Raw genomic sequence first — 13,984 nt, forward strand, 5'->3', positions numbered from 1 at the left:
AAAATTAAATCCATATAATTCACCATATTAACAAACTAAAAAAGAAAACCCACATGATCATATCAAAAGATACAGAAAAAGCATTTGGTAAAATCTGAAATTCATTCTTGATAAAAAAGGTTTCAGGAAATTTGGAATAGAAAGTGCTTTCATCAACCTGGTAATGGATATCTATGAGAAACAGAAGACAATGTTGCTAACATCAAATTAAACATCATACTTAACATTAAAAGACCGGATGAATGTTTTCCCTTTAAGATCATGAAGAAAGAGAATGGTCACTCTTGCCACTTCTATCCAACATTACACTACTATTCAATATTAACCAGTGAAATTAGACAAGAAAACATCAAATGCATTCAGATTGCAAAAGAACTAAATTGTCTTCATTTGCACGCAACATGACTGTCAATGTAGAAAATATGATGCAATCTATAAAAAATTACTAGAACTAATAAGTGAGTTTAACAAGGTTGCTGAATACAAGATCAATACACAGAAAATAAACCATAAGCAATTGAAATAAAATCAATGTCACTGGTAATACCATAAAAATTAAATATTAAGCACTTACGGAGAATCTACAAAAGAGGTGCAAGACCTGTACACTCAAAATAACAAAACATTGGTAATGTAATTAAGGAAGAGCTGTATAAACTGAGAGATGTATTTTGTTCATGGTTTGAAGACTCAGTATGTAAAGATTTTAATTATCCTCAAATCGGCCCATATATTCATTACAATCTCAATTCAAAGTTAAGAAGATACCTTAACTTTTTGGAGGAATTGCCAAGCTGATTTAAAAATTCATGTGGAGATGCAAATAACTTAAAATACCCAGATCAACTTTGAAAAAATATGAGCAAAATTGACTAACCCAACCTGACTTCATGATGTATTTAAAACTACACTAATCTAGTCAATATGGTGTTTCAATTAAGATAGAGAAATAGAATAATAGAACAGAATAGAAAGAAGAGAAACAGAAATAGATTCGTAGATATATGGAATTTTGACAAAGTTGTAAAGTTATATCAATAGACTATTCTTGTCTTTTTAGAGAATGGAGCTAGCATAATTGGCTATCTTTGATTCATACCTGTGCCGTAAACAAAAATGAATTCAAAGTGAATTATATACTTTAGTGTAAAACCTAAATCTAATACAGCTTCTAAAAGAAAACAGATCAGAATTTTTTTGTGAACCGTGGTTAATAAAAGATTCCTTAGATTTGATACCAAAAGCATAATCCATAAAAAAAATTAAGATAAATTCAATTTTGTTATCTTCAAAAACACTGCCAAGAGAATGAAAAGATAAGCTACATACTGGGAGAAAATATTTGCATCTTATATAGCTAATAGAGCTATATAAACTATATATATATGGAACTCTCAGTACTCAATAATAAAAAACTAAATAAAAATCAGCAAAAGATTTGAACAGACACTTCAGAGAATATATACAAATGTCAAATAAGCACATGAAAAGCATACATCAGGGAGATGCCAATTTAAACCACAATGAGATACCACTACACACCTAGTAGAATAGGTAAAATGAAAACATTGTCCATAGAAAGTGTTGGCAAGAGAAATTGGAGCCCCCGTATACTTCTGGTGGGAATTTAAAATAGTAGAACTCCTTTGGAGTATTGTTTGGCAGTTTCCTAAAACATTAATCGTATACCTTCTGTGTGGTCCTTCCTGTCATTCCACTCCTACATAGAATACCAAAGAATGGAACGCCAGGCAAAGAAGAAGCCAGGCACACTGTATGACTAAATTTATATAAAAGTCTAGAAAATGCCAGGGGTGCCTGGGTGGCTCAGTCATTAAGCGTCTGCCTTCGGCTCAGGGCGTGATCCTGGCGTTATGGATCGAGCCCCACATCAGGCTCCTCCGCTATGAGCCTGCTTCCTCCTCTCCCACTCCCCTGCCTGTGTTCCCTCTCTCGCTGGCTGTCTCTCTCTCTGTCAAATAAATAAATAAAATCTTTAAAAAAAAAAGTCTAGAAAATGCAATTATTTAGAGTGACGGAAAGTAGATCAGTGGTTTCTTGAAGACTTCAGAAGGCTTATTTGAAACTGCAGTCTTAAATTCAGTGTGCTGAAACCTATATGCTGTTTATTCAGAGGACGATTAGAAAGAGCTGAAATCAGGTAGTACAGAGTCAGCACAATTGTGAAAACAAACATGTTTGCTATACCCAAGTTTGTACTTGTTGAGTAATGAACATGTGGTAAGTTGATTGATGGCTTGTTTTAAGATTACAAGGCAAAAAAATTTATGTAAACTAATTGAGCCTCATTTTTTCATATAAAACTGGAGATGATAAAACTTCAGAATTTTTAAAGGATTAAATATTGCATGTAAAAATGCATACTGCTCTGCCTCTTCAATTTATAGAATGTGTTTGAATAGGATTTATTTATATTATTTATTTATTTATTTATCTACTTTAAAATTCTTATTTGGGGGTTTAAAATTATTTTTTATTTTCATATGTTTTAAATCTTGTTTTTTATTTGTATTGTCTTTATATTTTATTAATAATTCTTTAAATTTGATCTTTAAATATATTTACATACGTGTCATTTGAAAGACTCTGTCCTTCACCACAGAGTTATGCTAGATTTTTGTGTGTGTACTAACCAAAACCAATTTATTTTTTCTCCTTTGGTTTGAGTTAAAAAAAAAAAAAAAAGTAGGGGGGCGCCTGGGTAGCGCAGTTGTTAAGCGTCTGCCTTCGGCTCAGGGCGTGATCCTGGCGTTCCGGGATCGAGTCCCACATCGGGCTCCTCCGCTGGGAGCCTGCTTCTTCCTCTCCCACTCCCCTGCTGTGTTCCCTCTCTCGCTGGCTGTCTCTCTGTCACATAAATAAAAAAAAATCTTAAAAAAAAAAAAAAAGTAGGGCATTAAAATTAGCAGTCTTTAAAAAGCCTTTAACCTCATTCCTATTGTCACGGATTACCATATTCAAAGTCCACCTCTGGAACACCTGGCTCATCATCAAATGAAAACCCCGAAGAGGGCTAAATGAATAAGCCGACCTACTATTTGTTCTATGTAATTATCTTGGGATCTTCTGGACGATCATGAACAACATGCTGTCTGGAATACTCATCTTTGTTGATGATGGTTTAGTATATTCTACCTGTACCACCTTCTATGACCACCCCCTCTGAATCACTTTGGGGTGATCGTGGCCACACTCCGTCCAGTTGAGATTGAAGTTCCAAATTCTCTAGATGAGTACGGAGCTGCTGGGGCATTTTGCTTCCCGGCAAGGGCTTTAAATGCTTTACATAAATCTCACCACTGTCCCAGACCAGAAAGCATTCTGGAAAGCAAGGCTATTCAGTACTTCCTCAGTAAGAGTCACTGCCAGAATTTTCTATTTTACTTCTTCATCCCAATTGCATCTCAACGACCCCATGCTTTCACCTAGTCAAAAAAATTTCCAGATCCTTTAGTGATACCTTTGTCCCAGGTCTCTAATCCAAGCTGGACATCTCTGATCCAGACTGGTATCTTCAGTTTGGTGTTCCTCAGTTTTATAAGCATGGTACAATTTTATTACCTCTCAGTTTCTCATCAGTACGGATTTTGCTCCCTGATTGCTTTCATTTCAATTAGACCAAGTGAGGATGATATTTGTTGAGATCTGACTGGATCAACTGATCTCTTTACCATTCTCTGCAAACAAAAATTTTCCTCCCCTCTTTTGCCATGCAATGGACTCTTCACATCACTTCACTCTTAGTTAAGGGCACCGCTGTGGCTTTTCCTGTATCTAGCAAAAGCCTAGGAAAAAATTGATTGATGTCTTGGTGTTTGTGTAGTACTGTTTATTCTTCTACGATAGCTCATGGTGAATTGTGAATTATTGGTGATTTGTCTCTTTACGCTTTGAGGACAGTAACTGTCTGATTCATGTTTTGGATCCTCACAACCTTGCACGGTCCTGGGGTTATAATAGGTACTCAGTTGAGGCTTAATGATTGCTTCGGTGTGTAATGATTCTTTATGTAACACAATAGTTTTAAAAATTCAAGAAACACTAAATTTATTCAATTTCCTTTAATGAGTATTTGTTATAAAAAAAGAGGTATAAAAGTCCTGTTCCCAAGTCCAAACCACTTATTAATTTAAACCTTGAGTTTTCTGAACTACCCAATTTAAAGTAATTCTGTTTATAACTGAAAGAAAAATGTTTTATTGAAATGTTTGAGATAACAATATGTATTGCAAAAAGCATATGACAAACATTTCAAGAGTACAAAATTAGTTGTAGAAATAACATAATTTACTGGTAAACCCACATTGTATTAGAAATGTGCAAAGCTTTTTGAAGTAGAAGTTTTGTTATTTTTTAATAGTGAGCACCCATTTTTATAACTTAGCTTCCCATGGAGAGGTACCTGCTTGCATTCATTTTATCTATCTCTTAGATTCAAGACTCAATCTTCTCAATGGAATGTGAGATTTAAATTGTAATAAATCCGTTGACAAGAATTTTCTTTGATGGATCCCAAAGTTAGCCAGAATTTTTCATGTCAAGATGTAAAAACCTGTATGTAAGGTGTTCGATTTCCTTCAGTTCCTATCCCACAGGAGACTAATCCCACAATTTCATTCAGAGAAAAAAAAGATGAAATTTGTATTCAGAAGTGTTCAATGATTGCTTTTTTTGTGCTGGTGGTTCATTTCCTGAAGTCAATGTGGCCCTCATAATTTTCCTTTAAGATCAGGTTATTCATTTAGGGTTGTATAAACTTTGTTGTCTGGTTGCTGGATTTTCACTGAGAACGACCTTCTCTTGATCGTCTTCTAGACCCTGATAGGAAGAAGGGAGAATGCATAGGTTTTAAATGTGATGAAACTTTAGGATTTAACAACGTGATGTTCTGTACATGACTATATCTATAAAGACCATTATTTCTTATCAAAATAAACATAAGATTATGTTTTCTCAGTCATATCCTCTGTTTATGATGATGAAATCAAGGTTATCTTTTGATTGAAAGTATATGAAAATAGCAATTTAAAATTTGAGGATTTTAGTTCTTTAAAAATTTGGTTGGATTAGGATGCTTAGAAGAAATCCCTGATAAAACCTTCAGTTAGAAATGATTCATGCAATTGATTTTTAATTTCAAATGTCTGTGTTGGATTGGCTTAAAATCAGATATACCTATAATGCATTTTTTAAGCCCTGCAATTTCTTTTGACTATTAATATGTAATTATTTTAGAAATTTCAAACTTGTAATTTATTCTAAGTTCTACATGGAAAGTCTTTGATTATTTAATGTATCAGAATGCAAGGTAACCTAAGTGAAAGTTTAGAAAAAGCACGTTAAGTATAGTTATGAAAAATATTATAGTGCATGGGTGATACGTATATGTGTATAATCTACACATTATATCAAAATTTTGTACAAAGTTATATGAATACCTTTCTATATGTGTAGAGTTTTTAATTTACTTATGTTTCAAACCATAGCCTGATCTCAAATAATAACATTTTTAGAGAGTTCAGGTAGCAACCAACTTTTGCTTGGGTCATATTCACAGATTTCTTTTCAACTCAACTCTACTTAAGTCTACCCCAGTGCTTCAAAAAATCTAGCAGTTCACGTGAGTATAATTGCCTTTCCTTTAACATTTGTTATCCTTAGATTTTACTAATAGAGCAGAGCATGAATAACTTATTTTCTGATTTTTATCATCAAAATACTTTGCCTCAAATTTACTGACTTTTCTCCCTAAAAGACAACAAAGTCCAATAAAATATATTAAAACCCTACCCTTTGGCTTCTCTTAACATAACAAAACATGTGTCCCATATGCACATTACTATCAACACATTTACCTTGAACTCTTTTGTTGGCTTGTATCTTCCTCACGGGTGTGTCTAAAATTAAATAGCTGTAGTTAGAAACACTTTGAAATCATGGTTAACATCATACAGGAGACCATAAGTAAAGAAAAGTATAAAGTTTTAAAGTAAGCATCACTTAAACATGTAGATTTTCTTTTGGAACAGTGAGACTTTTTCATTGGCCACAGACATTTGTTTTCCACATATTATAATACTTGCTATTTCCAAAACATTGTTTCATGATGGCATTTGGAGCCCCGTATAATGTGTTATTTTTTTGTAGAGTAAGTGACTTACATGACTTTTTCACCTCTTCTATGAAAAGCATTGCTTTATGATAAAGGGATGTTTAACATATAAAGTTAAGCAGAACTTTTATTTCAGAGATATCCAGTCATTTCTCCAGTCATTCCTATTTGTGATGTATCAGACTTCAGCCTCTGTAAAATTCTCCTTGTAAATTAATTCATGATTACCTTATCAAACATGAAGACAACAAATAGCATTGGCCTAATAACTCTAGAAATATAATATTAAGCAATTCAGGAAATGTGAGCCAACATACTCCCAAATTTATCTCTAATCCTACAAGACCATTTATAAATGGTATAAACTAGTATATATAAACTAGTATAAATACTAGTTAAAAATAATAAAAGCTTTCATATTTAAGAATTTCAAGTGTTTCATAACTATGCAGTTTTTTGTTTTATAGTTGCAAACTATTTCCCAAGTCCTTGTTTTTCTTTAGCTCATCAGCAAGACCTAATTCATATTTTCACTCTGCTATCCGATGCTTAAGATCAAAGAGAAAATGTGGTTCCTACAGTGACTTCATTTTTCTGCTTACCTTTAAAAATGTTTTTTTCTCTAAATTTTGACTTCTTGCTTTTATATATTATCTATACCCAATAATCAGGTCAAAATTTTTCTATTATATATATGTTTTCAATTCTGTGAAATTCCGTTAAACAGTAATGCAAGAAACTACCACCAACAGTAATGTTGGCTGTATGTCACCAAGAAACATTTTTAAAGTGTTTGAATAAGTTTGTTTCTATGTGGCACATTTCCAATATGTTTTTTTCCCACAAAATGTAAGATGTATAACCATTTATAATATCATGCTAATACTATAATACAGAACTGTAGAAAACCTCATTAGATTGGGTAATAGAGGAAAGTTTGAGATAGTATTATTATGGAATATGCTCCAATTGATATATTTTCATTAACTTCAGGTTTATTTGGTAACAAAATAATGGCTTATAAAATATAGTCAAGAAAAGATGGATCCAATCTTTAACCAGTGACTAAGACCATTGTTTATAATGGACTTATTTTTTAATTTCTTAAAGATTTTATTTATTTATTTGAAAGGGAGAGAGAGAGAAGGAGAAGGGGAAGGGGGAGAGGTAGAGGGAGAAGCAGACTCCCTGCTGAGCAGGGAGCCTGATGCTGATGCCAGGGCTCAATCCCAGGATTCCAGGATCATGACCTGAGCTGAAGGCAGACGTTTAACTGGCTGAACCACCCAGGTGCCCCTATAGTGGACTTATTAAACTCCAAGTAACAGTTATTGTATAATTTAAAACAAGGTCACAGAAGTATTACAACATTACATTTCTAAAAAAGCACTTATACTCAGATTTTCTTTCATACACTTGACAGCATCCACTTAATGAACATCCAATTAAGTAATTTGTTAATTTATTACTATTTTGCTATGGTACTAGTAAAATAAGAAGTATTAATTGTGGCAAAAAAAATCTTTAGAAGAAAGCCTGAATAAAGTGCAGAAAATCAGATTTGTTCCCAGTGGCTCTCTGCTACCTCAAAATGAATAAAAGTCGTATCAAGTCATGCTTGGAGAAGCAAAATGTGGGAAGATAAACCAGTCATATGAATGATCCCACACAAATGCCGCTCTCTACCACGTTTCATGAAACATGCAAAGTGCTCCAGCCCAATTATTTATGACTTTTGCATATTTATATGGCTGTGACTCTCAGAAATTTAAATTAGGTATAAAATATTACTTTCTTGAGTTTATATTATGTAAGTTTATTATGTAAGTATAATTGGCCATGATACTAATGATCGTTGACATTACCTGGAGCTTGTATTTGCCAAGCATTATTCCAGGTGCTTTCCATACATGAACTCATTAAGATGTAGGTAACATTACCATCCTCATTTTCAGATGAAGAAACCAAAGCAGAAAAGAATCAATTTACTTAAGTAGTTTGAGTTGGAGCCCAGATCAAAAGCCAGATCTACAGGCTGATCCCTATTCTCTACACAGGCTTTACATGTTGTATTGGCAGATTTGTCAAAACCATCCAAAATAACATCTTTTTTGTTCCTTTCTCTATAAGTTGATATTCTCCCTTAATTACTTTAGTAGTTTCAGTAAATGTAGCTTTGCCTAAGATAAGTGTGAAATTCTACACATTTCATGGGAAGATTTTTTGAGTTAAGGGCTCTGCAGTACTTCAGTGACGAATCACAATATCGGTACCAAAAGGACCACTTAGCCACGTTACTAGTCATGACTAAAATAATTGAGGAATACACTCAATTCATCAAAATGTACTCTGTGTACCACTATGAACAGTCTAGGTTGAAAACTCCAAACTTTGAGATGAAGACTATAGTTGGGATAAGGATCAATTATCTATATTCTGAAAGAACAAAGGCCAGTCTTGTATGATGTAATCTTTATTCACAGCAACTTCTTTGTAAATACGTATGTCAGGATCTAGACACTTGTAACTCAGTGATAACCCACTGATTTTACAGGGCTAGAAAGAAAACCTACCATGTCCAATTAGTGTTCAGATACTAATAACTACACTGCTTATATTGTCTGTATTATGTGAAAAAAAAAACCTTAGAAATGTTTTGATAAAAAATTATGATGTGAATTGTGGACATTAATGCTTTATAGATATGTAGAGAAACCAAATATTGAGAACTAAAGGAACCAGTCCCCTGGGATAAAAGAAACAGGAGTTAAAGATTTCATTAACTAAAATTAGAATATCGTATTCTTATAGCAGATATTTTCTTTTGCCTGAAGTTATTGTTATGTACTTAGCTCATTGTTTATAATCAACTTGTTAAGTGGGGCTTATTAAAGGAGAAGAAAACATACTTACCTGAAGTTTAAGCCTAAATAAAAGTAAAGCAATGTATATATAGGTACAGCTACTAAATGATTCATTCTCTAGAAAGCACTGCCATTCTACAAAGCTGCTTACTATGGTAAGGACTTAAAAAAAAAAAGAATTCAATTTAATCTTCATAATATCTTCACCTCTTCCCACAAATCCCTGTTTTCCTAGCAGACAGTTAAACGTTTGTGGGTAGATGAGTGAATTCTGTATTAAATCATACAGAAAACCTTGATTCTTTTATGGGTTTGGCTGTGTCACACACTCCCTGCAGTCTGAAAGGAAATCTTGTATTTTTCAGACACATATTTTTCTATTGAGGGGAAATTCAATCATTGGTTCAATAAAAATTATTTATTTTTACTATCGCTGAATAGTCTCAACGCTATATAAAGAGATTTCACTTGGGTTAAAAAAAGAATAAAGAAACAATTGCCTATAATATATATGGTTCCAAGAGAATTTATATCTTTTTGAACATAGGGATACAATTAAAGCAGAAAAGCCATCTTGGATGAAATTTGGGATGACTACCAAACTGCAGTTGTGTTTCTCAATTCATAGTATATTTCAGGAGGCATATTTGACTTTTCTGAATAATTTAAATATTTGTTTCTCTAAAGCAATTTGTCATCTAAATACTTTGTTGGTAGTAAAATGAACTAAAAGTTCATTTATTCAAATGCCAATTACCCACATTATATCTTATTAGCATTTACTGTTTCTTCAAATAATTATCCTTTAGAGTTTGTGTAAGATTTTGAATTCTTTTTTTTTTCTCCTTTGCTTTTAAAAGTAGGTTCTTTTAATGCCAGAGACAGAGAACATTCCATACTTTAAAGATTAATTTCATATGCAAAATAATTTACATCTCCAGGTATAGATTATCACACAAACTGTTAGAAGAAACAGATATCCATTCTCAAGAATGTAGTTCGGAAAAGAAAATCACTAAATGCACTGTTTGTTGTTTTTTTTTTTTTGCTAGATCTATGCACTTAAAAAATCCATAAACATGCCTTTTATTATTGTTTTGGGGGCAGTGAATACATTTTTTTAAATATAAAAAGTATGTCAATTTGGGCTTCTTTAAACAGCTACCAATTTAAAAACGTATTCTCCTGTCAGATACTTAAAACATCCTTACAATTATCTGTATCAAAGAAAAAAAATATTCATTGCTCCCCAAGTTTTATACCATAGAACTTTTTAAAGACTGTTTAAACTAGTAATCATTTCTTCATGATTATTATTGAACAAATCAATCTCTTAAGACAACACACCATGTTGTCTCTGTCAACCTTAAAAAAAGAAAAACTTGAACGCTCAGTCTTTAAAAAGTTGAAGAACTCAGTCTCCAGAGCCTGGTAAGCGGGTTAGTTGTTTCCCTTTTACTAACCTCCCTGAAGCAGTCTTTTAATTTCTTCATCTTCAAATAAATGACCATCACCACCTTCAATGAATTTGGTGACCTTGGTGACCTCTGAGAGGATACATGTTTATAGCAGAAATTGGTTTATGCAATAAAAACACAGGACACTTGATGTGATACATAATGACATCTGACTAACAATGAAGTCCAGACCAACACTTGATTTTTCCTCCAGTTTTAGTGCTGTTTTTGATGAGCCAAATTTCTTATAAAGCTATTGAATAATATATAACAAATACATAACAAAACAATCAACATGACTGTCATTTGAGTTTCATTCTCTATCTTTGGACATTTTTTCATATGTTGGCATGGAATTTGAACAAAGGAATGAGATACAGTAGAAAATATGTAAAAAGCCTCAAAGATTACTTTGAAGACTTTGAAACAGCTTAGGTAAAGTCACATTCTTATTTTTCTAGACATGCTGACCTTCTTGCAACAATTTCTTCAGAGTTTCTTCTGTTTCTCCACCACCAGTAGAAATCCTAGTATATTTTATTTCAGGACCTGAAAAGAAAGACAATTTTTAAAACAGGTCTAAAATAGCGGTAGACAAACTTCCACTCTGAAGGGCCAGAGAGTAAGTATTTTAGACTTTCTAGCCATATGACTTGTGTTGAAGCTATTCAAATAGTCACTGTAGGGTAGAAACAGTTATAGACATTATATGAAGTGATGGTCACACTGGGTTCTGATAGAACTTTACATACATAGGTGGCACAGACCATAGTTGCTGACTGCTCACTTAAACAAATACTTGTAAAATAGCTGAATTCAGAATTTTAGGCTAATTCATTAGTGGGAGACTAACACAGTGGTTTACTAAAATTAAATGTCAGTTGTCTTATACAAACTTGCGTATATTCTGGTATGTAGATGTGTAAACCTTAAGCTAAATAGAAAATCAAAGGACGGAATGGTTTTTCTTCTAGAATTTATTAACTCATAAGTAGCAAAGTGAAAATATTATATAATATGTATGAATCTGCATAATAAAAACACATGCTTATAGATTTGTCCACAAATTCCAATTCAGAGAAAAACGTGGATTATATATTTAGAATAATATTATTTCTGCCAAAAAGAAATAACTTCAGTAATCACCATGAAAATGACTTAGTTTCTCTCATGATTCTTATAGAGAGAGAGATTTTAAGATTTAATACGGTTTTACCTTTATAATTCAGGCATTGTTCCATGTATGGAATCAAAGATTACCTGTAATGATTCGTTCTTCCCTTGTCTCTTTTTCAGTTATTTCCACAGGCACTCCATCAATGATTTTAGTGTATTTTTTAATAATTGGCTCTAAAATAAGGGAAGAAAAATGCATTTGATGTATCCCCTTATGGATACATAAGCTAGACATTTTAATGATTAAGTATATTTCTCAAAGCAATACCACTTAGAATTCAATCATAATCGTTCTGGGGACATATCTCAAATAGATTCAGATCAACAAATGTTTAAATGGTAGAGTTATGTCCTGAATCTTGGGTGAAGGAGAGAGCCAGCTGGCAAGTTAACTCTCCATGTCCTACTGTCACACTTGTTTTCTAACTGTGGAATGAGTATTTAGAGTCTTTGGTGACAACCCAGGGAATTCTGCATCATTAGAGTGGGAGCCCTATCATCAGTCTCAACAGTGATTTATTAGTCAATCTTAACACAATGACCATTTTTCCTTCTAAGTCCAATAGATAACTTTGTATTGACATCATAATCATCACTGGCGTTTGCACAGCCATGATGGTTTTGTTGGATCTGGTGACTTAATGGGCAAATTAATTCCAAGTAGCTAAATTACTTTAACTTCATTAAAGGTAATTTGCATTTTATATGATTGGAAAAAAATTAAAAATTAAAAAATTAAAAAAAAACACCTAACAGGAAGAGCCCGTGAGATGAATATTCCCACAATTTATATAAAACAAAAGCCAAGAGAAAATATCAGATGTCCAATATATTTAACCAACTGTTTCAAAATAATCACAGTGATCCTAACTAGGCTTTAGGAAATACATATAACGCACCTCCATGGATCACTTCAGTTACTGTTTCACCTTCTTTAATCAGTCTGAACTCAGGTTCACCTTCAATTTTGACCTTTGTTATTGTGGGTCCTGAGGCATTGTTTTAGGAGACAAATTATCATGTTAAAGCAGTTCTTTAACTTTAGCAGAACAGGAAATTTATTTCAACATTTGGTGTTATTCAAACATCAGAGTGGTTTCAGGCTTTATGAAATTGGTTTTAAACATTTCCCATTGTCTTCAAATTAGGCAGTATTTATGAGAACAAATGATTCAGTCTATTGGTGTGCTGCTAAAATTACTTTCATCTGTTTTAGCATTTAGCATAAGTCCATCCATTTATTTGTAGTCGTAAAGTAGGATCACACAAGGTATTACGTGCTTTGTGAATCATATAGTATGTATGAAATTGAGTTGCTCTAATGATAACTAGTGTAGATCTTACTTTTACTATACTAGTATCATTGATTACTCTTTCCTTATTAAATTAAATTTAATTTTTAATTACTCAGTATTGTATACTTTTTATCAGATGGGCATAAGACTGAACATTAAAAAATCTCAACTTTATGCCTATATTTAAGACACTGAATTTCAGGTTTTATGGGAAAATGGATTTGAGTACTTACCTTATATGTGAAAATGATGCAAAAATTTACTAATTAATAATTAAATAGTCCTTCAAATGCAAGAGTTAAATAAGTGTTGCATTTGACTTACAAAATGATTTCACTCCCAGAGAAAATCATTTTGAATGTTAGAAAGCTGATTACTACATTAGTTAACTAAGACTATTTCATAGAGAAGAAAAGTAAAGTTCAGTACATTTAACTCATACTGTAACACCCTTCAACAGTTGAATATCACTATATTTGATCTTTGAGAGGATTTATTTGCTTACCCAGAAATTGTTAATGTACACCATTACCCAGAATTAGTCTAAAACTACTATAAAATAGTGAAAACAATTATTCTTTCAAATAAGGAGTGCTTCATACCATAATATTTGATTTACTGGGTCAAGGGATATTGAGTATCAAATGCAAGCCCAGGTTTTTAAGTCTAGAAATTTCAAAAGGAAAATACACTTAAGGAGTTTAAGAACAAGAAATGAGTTAATAAAATATCCAAACTGGTATTTCTTTGGAAGAGCCTAAACTGAAATTGCAGAAACACCCTCTATCATTATGCTCTATGAAGGCAGGGATTTTTATCAAATCTTTTTTTCATATTTACTCCCTGCACCTAGAAGAGTCCCCAGCACAATAATAAGATGCTCAGTAAATATTTGTTGAAATGAATTTCGGTTGATTTTTTCTTAATTCTATAATTTGGTTAAGTACCTTTTATAAGAAACATCTTAAAATTGTGTTTTGGAGCCTAATACATTTAGAAGGAATTCAAGAATCCATCAGTGAACCTGCAAATGTTCAATGAGAAGGAAACACCAGTAGT

At 32.5% G+C, this 13,984-nt stretch overlaps 1 protein-coding gene across 6 annotated transcripts in view; it reads right to left on the reverse strand.

Moving 5' to 3' along the window:
* Positions 1-4,073: 4,073 nt before the first annotated feature.
* POSTN (periostin) overlaps positions 4,074-13,984 on the reverse strand; it is a 33,693-nt gene continuing 23,782 nt past the window's right edge. The window contains exons 17-22 of one of the 6 annotated variants that reach the window (XM_008692238.1): positions 12,530-12,619; positions 11,715-11,804; positions 10,926-11,003; positions 10,461-10,544; positions 5,877-5,918; positions 4,074-4,839 (exon numbers count right to left, since the gene is read on the reverse strand). In XM_008692238.1, the coding sequence (XP_008690460.1) occupies positions 4,802-4,839; positions 5,877-5,918; positions 10,461-10,544; positions 10,926-11,003; positions 11,715-11,804; positions 12,530-12,619 (422 nt within the window). In that variant the 3' untranslated portion in view covers positions 4,074-4,801. The remainder of the gene's footprint in view (positions 4,840-5,876; positions 5,919-10,460; positions 10,545-10,925; positions 11,004-11,714; positions 11,805-12,529; positions 12,620-13,984) is intronic. The other 5 variants (XM_008692240.1, XM_008692239.2, XM_008692242.1 and 2 more) reach the window with 5 other exon arrangements.

The sequence above is a fragment of the Ursus maritimus genome, unplaced genomic scaffold (assembly GCF_017311325.1).
Source record: "Ursus maritimus isolate PB19 unplaced genomic scaffold, ASM1731132v1 scaffold_10, whole genome shotgun sequence".
Lineage (NCBI taxonomy): Eukaryota > Metazoa > Chordata > Mammalia > Carnivora > Ursidae > Ursus > Ursus maritimus.